The 15,669-nt window shown below is 41.0% G+C and overlaps 1 protein-coding gene across 7 annotated transcripts in view; it reads left to right on the top strand.

The window, feature by feature from the left end:
* LOC116670708 (nucleosome-remodeling factor subunit BPTF) overlaps positions 1-15,669 on the top strand; it is a 75,602-nt gene that overhangs the window by 2,640 nt on the left and 57,293 nt on the right. For 4 of the 7 annotated variants that reach the window (XM_032501356.1, XM_032501341.1, XM_032501340.1 and 1 more), the window contains exons 2-11: positions 268-1,090; positions 4,841-4,892; positions 6,783-6,951; positions 9,882-10,112; positions 10,709-10,918; positions 11,887-12,075; positions 12,460-12,632; positions 13,008-13,184; positions 13,418-13,599; positions 13,869-14,000. In XM_032501356.1, the coding sequence (XP_032357247.1) occupies positions 268-1,090; positions 4,841-4,892; positions 6,783-6,951; positions 9,882-10,112; positions 10,709-10,918; positions 11,887-12,075; positions 12,460-12,632; positions 13,008-13,184; positions 13,418-13,599; positions 13,869-14,000 (2,338 nt within the window). The remainder of the gene's footprint in view (positions 1-267; positions 1,091-4,840; positions 4,893-6,782; positions 6,952-9,881; positions 10,113-10,708; positions 10,919-11,886; positions 12,076-12,459; positions 12,633-13,007; positions 13,185-13,417; positions 13,600-13,868; positions 14,001-15,669) is intronic. The other 3 variants (XM_032501348.1, XM_032501384.1, XM_032501374.1) reach the window with 3 other exon arrangements.

Below are 15,669 nucleotides of genomic sequence, written 5' to 3'. Positions count from 1 at the left end.
GACCTTTTTTACAATGTGACTTCTGTGCCTAAAATTTGGATCACTGGTGGCCTTTAGGTTGCATTGAGAAATGGTAAACATATTATACAGTAGCCCAGTCCTGTGTGAAAACACACACAGTTTCCATATTTGAATATTCTGTGTTGATTCAAAGCAACAATAATCCTTTTAATCTTATATACACATTTTGTCTTCATTTTCTTTTTGTTTTGTTTTGAATGCCACCCTTCTTATCACTCCTGGCTCTTTTCCTATAACTTCTTGCAGGCCGGAGAAAGAGTCGGGCATTGCGACCACAGTCTCCTATACTTGAGGCAAAGGACATTCCCTTCCTGGAGCCTCCCAAGTCCTCTGAGGACCTCCAGGTTCCTACCTCACAGCTCCTTAATGTGTCTGCCGTCTATGAAGTCCTACGTAACTTTGGCTCAGTGTTGCGGCTCTCCCCGTTCCGCTTTGAGGATTTCTGTGCGGCGCTGGTCAGCCAGGAGCAGTGCACACTGCTGGCAGAGACCCACATCTCCCTGCTCAAAGCTATTCTCAGAGAAGAGGATACTTCCAACACCACATTTGGTCCCACTGATGTGAAGGACTCTGTCAACTCCACTCTGTACTTTGTGGATGGTATGACCTGGCCGGAGGTTGTGCGGGCGTACTGTGAGAGTGACCCGGAGTACCAACACATTCTGCCTTTCCAGGAGTGTGAGGATTACCCGTTTGAACCGTTGGAAAGCAAAATCAAAGTTCTCCAGTTTTTGGTGGACCAGTTCCTGGCGACCAACATTGCCCGTGAGGAGCTGATGTCGGAAGGTGTGGTTGCCTATGACGACCACTGCAGAGTATGCCATCGCCTTGGTGACCTGCTGTGCTGTGAGACATGTTCTGCCGTTTACCATCTGGAGTGTGTGAAGCCGCCTTTGCAGGAAGTGCCGGAGGACGAGTGGCAGTGTGAGGTGTGTGTGGCACACAAGGTACCCGGTGTGGCAGACTGCATCCCAGAAGCGCAGAGGAGCAGACCGTTTATTAGGCAGCTGCCAGTTGGCTATGACCGACACAATCGCAAATACTGGTTCCTGAACCGCCGCATTGTTGTGTAAGTTAACCTTGTTTCATTTATTTGCCAAGATTGTTGAAAATAATTCAACAGTAGTTAAGTGTGAGTCAAAGTTCCTGAAATATTCAAAACTTTACTGAAACACTTTGCGAGGAATGACTGTGTGAAACATGTTTATTTGATCGCAATTCAACCATTAATGTCTCTCAGGTCAAAAAAAATGTCCTCGACAAAATATTTATTACAGTACACTACAAACAAACAACCAACTTGCACATTAGCCCAAATTACTATGGTTTTATGCTTTCAAAGATTAGGAGTGTGTGGTAGTGAGTTCCATAAGTATGCTTTAAAGCAGTTTAATCAACTCTAAAGTAGAATCTCCAAGTTGTCACATAATTTGGTTTCACAGAAAGTGTTCATGAATGTCACAAACCATCTGCATGTACAATTATAAACAACACCATAAATATAAATAAAAGATGTTGCCAGCAACACTTTAATAACCTTTCTGCACAATCCTGTACTGTTATGAAACAATATATACTGTCGCTGATGTCTATGCAGCACTTATCTTAAATTTGTTGATTTAGGAGTCCCAGTGGTTACTGACCCCCACCTCTTCATTCATGGGAATTTAATCCCTGAGCTTCACAGATTCATGTTTGCACCGTCAGCTCCTACACATTATGGCTTAACCTCAGAATTGTTCATAACATAGGTCATGAGTGACCTAGTCTCGTTTTGCCAGACCATCCACACATCACATAGCGTTTCGGGATGGGAGAAGAACGTGCTCTGGTTTATCGGCATTTCTTTAAACAAATCACAATCGTTGTGGGAGGCACTAAGCTCCGCACAAAGTCACTTTAAAATAGTTGTGTGAGAGAAAATTCAGACCGATCTACCTAGCTGCCTCAGTTTACCATGCAGAGATCCGAACAACAGAATACTGTAGTCCTCATAAATCCACCTCAGTTTAAGATTCCAACACAAAGAAAGCGGAAGGAAACAGACATCTGCAAAAATACATTATCTCACACAAGTGATTACATCCTCCACATTTTTGTAAATATATCATATTTTTTCATTGGACAACACTGAAGAAATGCAACGTTGCTACAATGTAAACAATGTAATGTCATTTTAAAAACCATAGACAAGGCATTCCATAACATGTATTTGTGTTACACCACAGGTCTAAAGCCTGAGTTACATTAAACAATGTCCATATACTGACTATTGAACCATTATGTAGTTGCAGGACTGTGCAGAGAACACTAAATGTATTCACTACTGTACTTTATTTCCCAGCGACTAAAAGTATTGAACGCTCAGGTGCAAAGTACGGTAGGGACGAAATCTTGTCGCCACGAGATCTGGGAGATGAAATATGACGAGATTTCTCGTCGAGATAAAAAGTGTCTCGCGATATCAATACACAACACAAGTGCAGAGCAGTAGCCTTGAAATTAGCAAAAAGAAAATCCTCCAAAGACTCTGACTCCGAGTTTGCTTTTGCAGAGCGATAGCGGAAGACAAAAGTTGGCTTTAAAACCGAGCGTTACAACTAGAGTACCGCCGCTTGCTCACCCTCTCTTGGACGAGACTTGCATCTAAGTAGAGAGCACAGAGGAAAGTTTGTGTGACTGGATGTACGTGCAATGAATGATGTTCTGTGTGTGTGTGTGTGTGCGTGTGTGTGCGTGCGTGTGTAAAACAATTCGGCTAGCGGACAGAAAAAACAAACTTTACTTTTAATTATATTAATTAAAGAGAAATGTTCTTCCTTTGGCCCATAATGGTCAGAAAGCAATACAGAGTAGCCTGCTTCCTCGTTTACCGATGCTATTAATTAAATGCAGAGGAGGAGAAAAGAGCATCTGTCTTCACAAAAATGATCTGTTGAGTGTTTGATGGTTTATCATTTGTGCTTCAGAACTAATCAATGTGAAAAAAATATTAAAATAAGTTTATTTTTCTCAGTCTACTGTACAATGACAAATTTAAGTACAACACAACTGCTCTCAACTACTGCCAGAAAATGCTTGGTTATGTTGTAACCTTGGTTGTCTGAGTAAGAGACTCTCTCTTCCATACATATGAAATAAGTAACCGTGTAAATTTGTGGCAAAACCTTTCAGTACTTTTTTCAGTTCAGTTTTTCATTTTGTGACTTTTGATGGAATAATGGACTATTTTTCCAGTGTCATTTCTTCATTGAAGTTTTCTTTTAGTGTTGTAGTCTTGTCTCGATGTCGTGAATCTTGTGTCTTGTCTCGTGGGCTGGGTGTCTCGTCACACCCCTAGTACAAAGTTAAACATACCACAAGCTTAGGGCCTCAGTACAGATCTGCATGGAGGCTGGACCTGATGTTTCATAAACCAAAAATAAGTGCGTCCCTCAATATAATTAACCTGGCAATCAGCAGTATTGGTCCCATATATTAGTAAATTATTTTGCTATGAAGCAGTCACATATGGTGTGTGTGTGCTGGGTCATCAGCAGCAGAAGCCTGCTTCATAAAACATAAAAAAGCATGGATCACCTGAATAATATATGATTTATAAGGGTAGGTGGCCCAAGATTTGTCATTGATGCACTTCACTCTTTTTTTTTTTTTTTTTTTTTTTTTTTTTTTAATGTTGTAGCTTCGTCCTGCTCTCCGAATTGGCGCCCAGCAGGTGCTGGTTGCTGACTTTACTCTCCCTTCAGAGGCTGTGTGTGTTTGTGCTCTAAGTAGTGTGTGGTGTGTGTGTGTGTGTGGTGTGTGTGGTGGTGTTGTGTGTGTTTGTGTGTGTGTGTGTTGGTTGTGTGGTGTGTGTGGTGTGTGTGTGTGTGTGTTGTGTTGTGTGTGTGTGTGTGTGTGTGTTTGTGGGTGTGTGTGGGTGTGGTGTCTTGTTACATGGCCTCAGGTTCCACAGTGCTTCAGCATGAACCATGCTGAACAGAAAAGCTGTCAAATATTCCACTCTGCTGCTACATGAACTCATCGCCGGCTACACAGTGGCTGCGTCGTGCGAGCGTGGCGTTTCTGTTGCGTGTCAGCTGTGTGGATTTTTCTATGTCCTACACACCAGAAACCCGTCTGGCGTGGCACTGCTGCTAGGTGATGTACAGGGAGGGCTATCTCTGGACATAGTGCCAACAGATTTGGATCACCCTTGTTTGACATATGGGGAGAGAGTTTGTTCAATACATAGGCTACTGATTTGATTAAAGCAAGACAATGTTGGCGGTATTGAAGGAAAATAGGTTACAGAATATTTTGATCTGTATGACAAATGCAATATTTTAAACCTAGAGACTTTCAAACATCAACATGTAATTAATTTGTATATTTGTGTCAAAATGACATAAACACCTTTTACTATTCTATTTTGTCTGGAAACGCATCTTATACACTCGCGTGTCATTATATCTAGCATGCACACGTTTCAGCGCTGCTTGAGCAGCACATGAGACGTGTGTGTGTATATATAGTCAAAAAGATATACAAATGTCTATTTTATATACTTGCTCTATCAATTCTTTTGCAATGTTGTAAAACCACCGGCCGGGCTGCATTGCCAATATTAAGGTAATTTGGACGCTTTACGCTCCGCTCATTAAACGTCACGTTCATTTTGCAAACAAATAGCATTGAACACATTAAGCGACAAAACAGGATATAGAAATAAATCATGTTTAGAGCATATATCTTCCAGTTTTATCATCATCTTTTCCCTGTTTGTCCTAATCCTTACTATTGTGTTTCCTAATTTATTTCTCTCCTGTCTCTGTTACAGTGAAGAGGATGGCGAGCAGGAGGACAAAGCCATCTGGTACTACAGCACCAAGGTAAATGCCACTCATGGTTTTATCTTACTGCTGTATCAGAATCAGAAATACTTTATTGATCCCTGAAGGGAAATTATCTGTTGCAGTTGCACAAATAGTATAAATAATCAAGTAGAAATATAAATATAATATATATAAATATAATATAAATAAAGAAATATAAGGAGTGTGGATATGTACGGTATTTACATAGTTAAAGGAATGTTATGATACGGTTTTTACATAATTAAGGAGTTGTAATGGTGAAAAGTAGAAGTAGTAGTAATAATAATAATAATAATAATAATAATAATAGTATAATAATAATAATGGTAGCAGTATTACACACATTTCTAGCCAGTGTTATTGCACAAAACAGATAATATTGTCCAGTTTGAACCTCACTAAGTGTCTGTGTGTCAGACACTTAGAGGGAGGAGTTATAAAGCTTGATGGCCACAGGCAGGAATGACTTCCTGTGGCGCTCTGTGGTGCATTTAGGAGAATGAGTCTTTTACTTAAAAGTGCTTCTGTGATTGAGCAGCAAGTCATGGAGTGGGTGCGAGACATTGTCCAAGATGTAGTTTGGACAGAATCCTCCTCTCTGACACCACCGACAGAGAGTCCAGCTCAACCCCCACAACGTCACTGGCCTTGCGGATCAGTTTATTGAATCTGTTGGCGTCCGCTACCCTTAGCCTGCTGCCTCAGCATGCAACTGCAAACAGGATAGCACTGGCCACCAAAGACTCATCAAACATCCTCAGCATCATCCTGCAGATGTTGAAGGACCTCAGCCTCCTCCAGAAAATAGAGACGGCTTTGGCCCTTCCTCTAGAGGGCTTGAGTGTTCTTGGCCCAGTCCAGTTTATTGTCCAATTGCACTCCCAGATATTTGTGGACCTCCACAATGTCCACACTGACCCCCTGGATGGAAACAGGGCTCACTGGTGCCTTGGCTCTCCTTAGATCCACAACCAGATCCTTAGTCTTTGTCACGTTGAGCTGTAGATGGTTCTGCTCACACCATGTGACAAAGTCCCCCACCACAGCTCTGTGCTCAGCCTCGTCCCCCTCGCTGATACATCCAACCACAGCAGAGTCATCAGAAAACTTCTGAAGATGGCTGGACTCTGTGTGGTAGTTGAAGTCTGTGGTGTAGATGGTGAAGAGGAAGGGAGAGAGGACAGTCCCCTGCGGGGCCCCGGTGCTGCTGACCATGCTGTCTGACACACAGTGTTGCAGGCGCACACACTGTGGTCTGCCAATCAGGTAGTCAACAATCCAGGACACGAGGGGGGGGCGGATCCACCTGCATCGCTGTCAGCTTTTCACGCAGGTGGGCCAGCCGGATGGTGTTGAAAGCACTGGAGAAGTCAAAAAACATGACCCTCACCGTGCTTGCCGGCTTGTCCAGGTGTGAGTAGATGCTGTTGAGTAGGAAGATGATGGCGTCCTCAACCCCCAGTCGGGGCTGGTAGGCGAACTGGAAGGGGTCCAGGAGAGGTCTGACCATGGGCTGCAGCTGTTCCAGAACCAGTCTCTCCAGGGTCTTCATAATGTGCTCTTTACACAATAAAATGGAAATATTTTCTTGTTAATTATCTTAATTTCTTACAGTGGCTTGAGAAAGTTTATACACCCATGCTAAAGTTGATTAAAAAGAGAAATAAAAAAACATCTTTTGAAAATTGATCCTAATGCCTTCATTCAAAAAAATTAGGGAAATCCAACCTTTTATGGACATACATTTTCTTTGTAAACTTTCTCAAGCCACTGTATGTGTCACAATCCTGCTCTTTCTTTTAAGTAAGAAAATACATTCCCTGCCTTTGGCAGTGTAGCTGTCATGGCATTAAGCTAATCTTATATTGCACTTATTGAACTCTCCCTTAACTCTGTTCTTCCCAGGTCCAGCTAGCTGAGCTCATAGATTGTTTGGATAAGCAGTACTGGGAGGCTGACCTGTATGCAGCACTTGAGGAGATAAGGGATGAGGTGCACCGCCATATGGACATCACTGAAGACCTAACTAACAAGGCCCGTGGCAGCAACAAGTGTTTCCTCACTGCTGCCAATGGTAAAAAGTTGTTCATTCTTTCTCCGTTTAACAACAACCAATTCTCAGAAAATCTGAGATGCTTTCGGTCACTGAGTTCAATCGTGGAAAAAGTGGAAGAAGGATCTGTTTAAGCCCAAAGTATTTTTTTCCTTTCTCTTTCTATGTCTGTCTCCCCACTCCTCTGCCTGCTTTCCCCCCAATACTCATGAATGCTACCCAGTCATAGATGGCTGGGCCATAGGAATGAACACATCTATTATGTAACCTTACTCTGTTCCCAGTTTGGCCAGTATCCAGCACTTGAGCTTCCCTTCAGTCCCTCATCCATTCCTTTCTGTCTGTTGGTGTCTACCAAATCCATCTGTATCTTTTTGCATGCTGTGTCAGTGAAAATGATGCATTTGTGAGCACATCATGTGGTTAGCGTGCGCTCTGCAGCGCAGTGGACGTTCATAACAATTAAGCCTTGGAACTAGGCCTGCACGATTTGGGGAGAATATGAATCAAGATTTTTTTGCTTAGAATTGATATCACGATTCTCTGTCAGAATTTTTTTGACCTTGACCACGCAAATTTGCAGTACTAAACCAAGGTTATCATAGTTTTGCATTTTTCATTAATTTTTATTTTGTTTTGACTTTTTGTTTTCAAATTCAGTTCAATTAGTTTTTAAAGTGGGATTGTTAGTTTAATTTAGTTTGGCTTTTATTAGTTTTACTATTATTTTTAGTCTTTTTTAATATGTGATATGGGTTTTTAGTTGGGGGATTTGAAAAGGTCAGAAAAAGTATTGTGTAATAATAACTCAACAAAAACATATAATTTTAGAAATATGTGTTCACAATGTATTCAACAATAACACGAGTACAAACAATGTACGTATGATGAGCACAGATATGTAAACAGTCCATCAAGACTGGGGTTGTTTTGGGGAAAGGGGGCTTGGCGTACTCCTTTACCTTTTTGTTAAGGTAAGCTAAGTTAGCCTCTTTGTGTTTGTTTCTCAAATGTAGTCTACTTTAAAATGTAGGGATTTCCCCCTGTAATAAACTGTCCACATGTTTTAACACCATACACTGCAAGGCACATGCATTTATCTGACACAGTCATAATTAAATAGGACTTTTGGTACCGCCATGATGCCAGGCACGGACTATGTTGTTTGTTGTGTTCAATTTTACATGGAATGTCGGAATTTCTGGGTACTACACATCTACGGGAAATTTCATGGTCGGAAAGATATATCGTTATTTGCTGTATTAAAGACATTGACAAAGATGAAACCTAAGGACATTTACTCAATATTTTTAACCAAACCACACACAGATTTTTTTGACACCTATAGCACATTGCGCATCATCACAACCCTGTAAACATAGAAGCATCAATGAAGAGAAGGGAGAGCATTGCAGCGCTTGGAGCACAAACCTAATTTATACAGTCTATGTTTAAAACTCACAGAAGAAAGTAGTAGCATTTGAAATTAAATGAGAAGTGAAGTAATAAAAAAAGACATTTTTTTTAAATCAAATTTATTTAAAAATGAAATCGTGAACAGGGTGAACATAGTGTTACATTTTAAATGGTGTTGCTCTGTTTCTGAGAGGAAACTAGCACTTTATAAAGCATCTGCTGTGCATGGATAGCTTGAAGGTTCTTGGCTGACTTTTTACCCCCAGGAAGTAGATTAAACAGGCATATAGAAAGTGTATGCCACTTGAACGAATGAAGACATTTTTTGTCAAACCTTTTCAAACTGGAAACTTCATCCCTGTGACTAGTGTGTTAAACCACTTAATGTCCTCTACTGTATCCCACATTGCTTTTGGCATGATCAGGTTTGTGTATTTGGTAGCTGTTTTCAAAACTAATCTAGAAAAATGCATGACAATTTTAAAACTGATTTAAAAAGTGCCATAAAGTGAAAAACTAGATGTAGAGACTTTTAAATTAAATTTCTGCTTTGTTTAAACAAAGTTGTTATATAGCTATAGAGTCTCTTTATGACTGGCAGTGTGAATCTGAAGATATAGTCTGTCATCCAGTGTTTTTCTTCTTCTCTCCACAAGTGTCATCAAAGCTGTTGTACTACACAGACACACAACATATTGTATGCTTCAGTGATAAAATACAAATTGGAGACAACTGGCATTTTTTTGGTGTAAATTGTTTTCCTGAGCATTTCAGTTTCAATATTGGGATTTTTCTGTCTGTTTTTATCATATTTTTCTGGTTTCTTTGTGCTGTTTTGCAGAGTGCAGATGGAGGCTTTATATTGCTCAGCTTATGTTACATTTCTAATGGTGCTTCCGATTAGTGATACTCTGGTAAAGGACTTACGGTTACGGTCCTCCACTTGTTTATCTTTCAATATATGACCATCACTGTTGCCACAAAATATTAACACTGTAGTGAATCACATCATGATACTATTGTTTTCTCTGACCACACTCGACAGTCTAACTTTATCGTGGTGTTTTACAGCAGGTTATGATGTTAATTGCTCTCAGTCAACATCAACCTTTTTCCATGTCTTTGCTGCTACCATTTGTGAAGGAGGTTTGTAGGAAGGCAATTTTTCTAGTTTTGAGTTTAAATATAACGTTCAAGCCTGTCATAATGTGGCCTCCAAAAACACTCCCTCTGTCATTTTGGGTTGGTTCCCAAGTCTTTTTAGTTACCTATGGAATAAGGTGTTTTTATTGTATTTTGTGATGTCTTTTGTTTTTTGTTGAATAACAACTTATATTCCTTTTTCCTTTTTATTAGTTTTGTGTACTCAGTTTTATAAAGGGTGTTCTCAGTATCTTCTGACATTATGCCTTTTTAGAATTGTCTTGTTGTGTGTGATTTCAATAATATCATATGCTATTTAGTGGCTCATCCCTTTCATTTCTTTGGTCTTAAAACTTTAATCTTGTGTTTTTACACCTTCTTCTTTCATCCAGAGGAGATCCTGGAGCGGTTGCGGGCAAAGAAGGAGGAGGAGCTGGAGGAGGTGAAGAGACGGGCTGCTGAGGAGGCCCAGAAGGCGCGACTAGAGATGGCGAAGGAGATGGATGTTGAGGACAAAGATGATGAGGCCAAGGGGAAGGACGAGGGGCAACAGGAGGGCAAAGATCTGACAGAAGAGGAGGAGACAAAAAAAGAGGCCACGGAAGAGAAAAAAGGTGCTGGAGGTATGTATAATGTTTGTATTTCACAAAGTATTCTGAAAAACACAATCAAATTTGTAGCCCAAAGTAATGACAATAGTAGTATAAAAATGGTGTACGGTCTGACCTGAAAAGTTTCTTTGGGTCTCAGTACCTCCACTCTATTCTGTTTTTGAGCCTTGGAGAAGAGGACATCATCACAATGGTGTAATTAGTTATTGATTAAAGAATCAAATCCGTTGTTATTTGGCTCTTCGACCAATTAGAAATGCTGTGTTTTTAAAGCACATTTTTATGTATATCTGTGTCTTGCTGAATATGTATTATCCAGTGCAATAAAGAGGTCCCAAGATAGAATAATAAGACATTTATTGCAACGTGTTTGGTAAGCTTTGGTACGCTATTTGGCTTCAAGAGCTAAATGAAAATAAATGTCTATATGTATTCCCATAAATGCATTTATCTTAAAAAAAAAACTACCTAGAAGTTAAGTTTTTAAAATGATTATTATAGTTTGACCATATTTGTTAGCCCAAGCCATCACTGCTTCTCTCCAAGTAATGCATATTTTATATAATAAAATCCACATTATTTACAACATTGCTGCTGTTCATCTGTAGTTGTTGAAGCTCCACCCACTGGCCAAGAAGGCAGTAGTGGCAGTAGCATCTCAGACGGACGTATACTCCCAGCAACCTGTTCCCCAACAAAAACCATCCCCACCAACGTGACCTATAGCCTGGCCTCTGAGGCTCCAAAGCCCCCAGCCTCCACACCAGAGGCACTGATAGAGGGATGTTCCCATATGGAGGTCTCTAACATCACCGAAGGTATACAAGGACATTTCAGGTGGAAGTTGACCTCATTAAGCTCTTTTTGGGGATCTGCTTTAACTCCAAAGTCTGCAACTTCACAGGACTGTGCAATAAATCTAAAATCAGTGACTTGTTTGTTTCACCATATACCCCCCAGTGCTCTGGTGTTCCTCCTTTTTTTCACAATTTCTCAGCCTGACTCTTTGCATGTGTCTCTCATTCCAGCTGCTGGCTTTTGTCTTCAATTGTCCAAATTTTATTTCTTGAAACCTGGCTTCAGCCTTGGAACACTTTCAGCCATTTTGCACTTGAACTCTTAACTCATCATGCTCTCTCTAGCATTGATTGATTTTCAATCAGATTGCATTGTCACTGCACTCAGCATGACTCGAAACCAAGCCACAGTCAACTGAAGACAGTATTTGCGTTGCTTGGCGCAATTAATTCTTATTCTTTTTTGCTTTTATTTCGCTGCTTGCTTGTGATCAGGACCTCTGATTAGATATCTTTCTGTTTAAGTAGTCCCTTTTAAAAAATGTTTAACGATGATCTGCACATATTCATTCTAATAAATACAGAACTTTTATAGTTTCATTGTGGTCAGTGCAATCCTGTATGCACAAGCCTTTTTAAAGCCCCTTTGCCTGGATTGGTCACCCTTGCTTTTAAGTGGTTATTTGGTGCATGTATTATGCTTAACTTATCAGTAGGGGGAGCCACAGCTTTACCTATTTCAGAAGGATCACAAGAATGAACCTCCTAGTTGGTGGTCATTTTACACAGCTTTGATGCAACAATCTGTCTTGGTTTTTCAAGTTGAGTAACTTAAGCCCCATCTAACACCTGTACCTTGCTGAAACACTTAAACAAACCCTGAATGATGTTTTATAATGATGAGTGATGACCGCAAGAACAATACAATCTAGAGAAACTAGTCTTGTTTATGTAACGTCAATCCTCTTTGTGATTTTCTGTCTGTGTAGCAGAAAAAACATCATCAGATTCTGTCCGTGTCAGCGGAGATGGCATCCCCAGCCTGAGCCAGCCCTCCCAGACCAGTGAGGAGAACAGTAACAGCAGCATGGGAGCTGGGGTACCTCCCAGAGGTCCCGAACCTCCAGACCTGGCTGACAAGTCCTCCCAGTCATCCCTAGCCAGCCTTGATGACACAGGTCTGAGAAAATAATACCTCGTTATTATGTCTTGTTTGTTGTAATGTCATAGCTATCTATGTGATGATGCCGTTAACTGACCTCTATATTCATACATACTACTCATGTACACATTCTACATCCCAGTTAATAAGCCTTAACACAGAAAAGCAGCACATGTTACCTGGTAGTTTTTTTTCTGCATGCAAAAATCAGTACACGCATGTTCAGACTTTTTTTTTTAAATGCATGTGTGTATGGATAAATATTTGATGTAACCACCGTCAACAGGGTGTTGCTTTCAGTTATCATAGCACATCAAACGGACTTAGTTCAAATAGAGTCCACTACTGTGTAAGACTTGGCTTCTTCTGTCTTTGACTGAACCTGGCATGGGGTTTTTAGGGGACGGTAAAGACTCAGCCAATGGTGAGACGGGTCCCGGCAGTAAGAAGTCTGCAGCCACTCGCATGGTGACCCGGCTAAGAAACCCAGAAAGCAAGCTTAGCCAGATGAAAAATCAACAGGTGGCCGCTGCTGTTCACGAAGCCAACAAGGGCTTCAAGGAGGGCAAAGAGGTGAGAAGAACCATAGATGATAATGATTTTGCTCATACAAACAATAAATGAAAAATGCCTGCATAGTGTCTGACACAGGTGCATTAGATGAAGATGAGGTTAATGGCCTTGGGGAAGAATTTACCTGACAATCTTAAAGCCATTTAACATTGTCCCAAAGTAACTTGTCTTCTCGTAAAACATTGTTTAGTATCAGAAGCAGATGAGCAAGTAAACCACGTCAGCGTCTATAATGAAGATGTTTATCATATTCAGAGCATCTGGTTTGCAACAAGTTGTACATTGTATTATAAATTGGAATAGGAACTTTGTTGTTACAAGGCAGTCTTTAATAAATGTAGGTGACTCATATTTTTTTTTCCCCTAACTCTACAGGTCCTAGTAGTAAATGCACAAGGTGACGTCACCCGTGTCAGCACGCGAGGCAAGGAGGTGGTGATGAAGGGGACACTCAGCCAATACTTCAAGCTTGGCCAGGAGGGAAAATACCGTGTCTATCATAACCAGTACAGTTCTAACACTGTGGCCCTCAACAAGCACCAGCACAGAGAAGCAAGTAGCACTATATCTTTTTTTTGCCATTTGAATGTTCAGAAACATTAAATACAAGCTGCAGGGTTGCTCAGTGGATTCCACGCCTTTCTGGGTTTTCTTTTTTACGCATGTTTTCAAGGGTTTCTTCTATTGTTTTAAAGACACCCAAGTCATGTGGATTGTCAGTTATAACATTACGCTCATACTTAAACTTCCCTGACCAGAACCTATGTTATTTGTCTTTTCATTAGGACCATGACAAGAGGCGGCATCTCTCCCATAAGTTCTGCATGACACCAGCAGGAGAGTTTAAGTGGAATGGGTCCATTCATGGCTCAAAGATTCTGACCATCTCCACACTGAGAATCACCATCATCCAGCTGGAGAACAACGTTCCAGCACCGTTCATGCACCCTAACTGGGCCTCACACAGGTACAGAGTCAGGCACTGTGATATGGAAATGGTTTGTTACAATTTTGATACTTGTGTAACTTAACTTTTAGTGCTTTAGGTTGTTGCCTTTAAGTGATTACATCATCTTATGTTTAGATATGGAAAAAATGGTCAGAATTAAGGTACTTCTTCCAAAACTACAACCACACCATGACAGAAAACTTAAAAATAAATGTAGCCTAAAAGGGAAAGGGCCTAAATTGAACAAAATTTTAAAATTGTCTAATGTTGCTTTGCTTGTTTTATAGGACCAATTGGATTAAAGCAGTTCAGATGTGCAGTAAGGCCAGAGAGTTTGCACTGGCTCTGGCCATCCTGGAGTGTGCCATCAAGCCTGTGGCTATGCTGCCTGTCTGGAAGGACTCGCTGGGCCATACCAGGTACACACATAGTGTGGTGGTGTGTGTGTGTGTGTGTGGTGTGTGTTGTGTGTGTGTGTGTGGTGTGTTGTGTGTGTTGTGTGTGGTTGGTGTGTGTGTGTGTGTGTGTGTGTGTGTGTGTGTGTGTGTGTGTGTTGTGTGTGTGTGTGTGTGTGTGTGTGTGTGTGTGTGTGTGTGTGTTGTGTGTGTGTGTGTGTGTGTGTGTGTGTGTGTGTGTGTGTGTGTGTGTACACTGTGTGTGTGTGTGTGTGTGTGTGTGTGTGTGCGCACGTACGCATATATATATATATATATATATATATATATATATATATCTATATATATATATATATATGCCAAAAGTTTGGTTACACCTTCCCTTCAACGCATTTCCTTTATTTTCATTTTATTTATGTTGTACTTCTCCACTGAAGGCATCAAACTATGATGAACACAAATGGAATTATGTACTTAACTAAAAGTGTGAAATAACTCTTAAATAGGTCTAATATTTTCAAATTCCTCAAAGTAGCCACCCTTTTCTTTTTTGATAGCGCTGCAAACCCTTGGTGTTCTCTCAATGAGCTTCATGAGGTAGTCACCTGAAATGGTTTTCACTTTACAGGTGTGCCTTGTCAGGGTTAATTAGTGGAATTTGTTGCCTTATTAATGGGGTTGGGACCATCAGTTGTGTTGTGCAGAAGTCAGGTTGATACACAGCCAACAGCCCAATTGGACAACTGTTAGAATTCATATTATGGCAAGAACCAATCAGATAAGTAAAGAGAAACGAGTGGCCATCATTACTTTAAGAAATTAAGGTCAGTCAGTCCGGAAAATTGCAAAAACTTTGAATGTGTCCCCAAGTGTAGTCACAAAAATCATCAAGCGCTAACACAAAACTGGCTCCCATGAGTACCGCCCAGGAAAGGAAGATCAAGAGTCATCTCTGCTGCTAAGGATAAGTTCATCTGAGTCACCAGCCTCAGAAATCGCAACTTGGCAGCAGCTCAGATTAGAGACCAGATGAATACCATACAAAGTTCTAGCAACAGACACATCTCTAGAACAACTGTTAAGAGGAGACTGCGCAAATCAGGCCTTCATGGTCAAGGCCAAATAGCTGCTAGGAAACCACTGCTAAGGAGAGGCAACAAGCAGAAGAGATTTGTTTGGGCCAAGAAACACAAGGAATGGACATTAGACCAGTTCAAATCTGTGCTTTGATCTGATGAATCCAAATTTGAGATCTTTGGTTCCATCCGCCGTGTCTCTGTGCAACGCAGAAAAGGTGACCAGATAGATTCTACATGCCTGGTTCCCACTGTGAAGCATGGAGGAGGAGGTGTGATGGCGTGGGGGTGCTTTGCTGGTGACACTATTAGGGATTTATTCCAAATTGAAGGCATACTGAACCAGCATGGCTACCACAGCATCCTGCAGCGGCATTCCATCCCATCCGGTTTGCGTTTAGTTGGACCATCATTTATTTTTAAACAGGACAATGACCCCAATCACACCTCCAGGCTTTTTAAGGGCTAATTGACCAAGAAGGAGAGTGATGGAGTGTTGCGCCAGATGACCTGGCCTCCACAGTCACCGGACCTGAACCCAATCAAGATGGTTTGGGGGGAGCTGGACCACAGAGTGAAGGCAAAAGGGCCAACAAGTGCTAAGCATCTCTGGGAAC

Source organism: Etheostoma spectabile, chromosome 2, assembly GCF_008692095.1.
Source record: "Etheostoma spectabile isolate EspeVRDwgs_2016 chromosome 2, UIUC_Espe_1.0, whole genome shotgun sequence".
NCBI classification, from domain to species: domain Eukaryota; kingdom Metazoa; phylum Chordata; class Actinopteri; order Perciformes; family Percidae; genus Etheostoma; species Etheostoma spectabile.
This window is presented reverse-complemented; position numbering and strand designations above follow the sequence as displayed.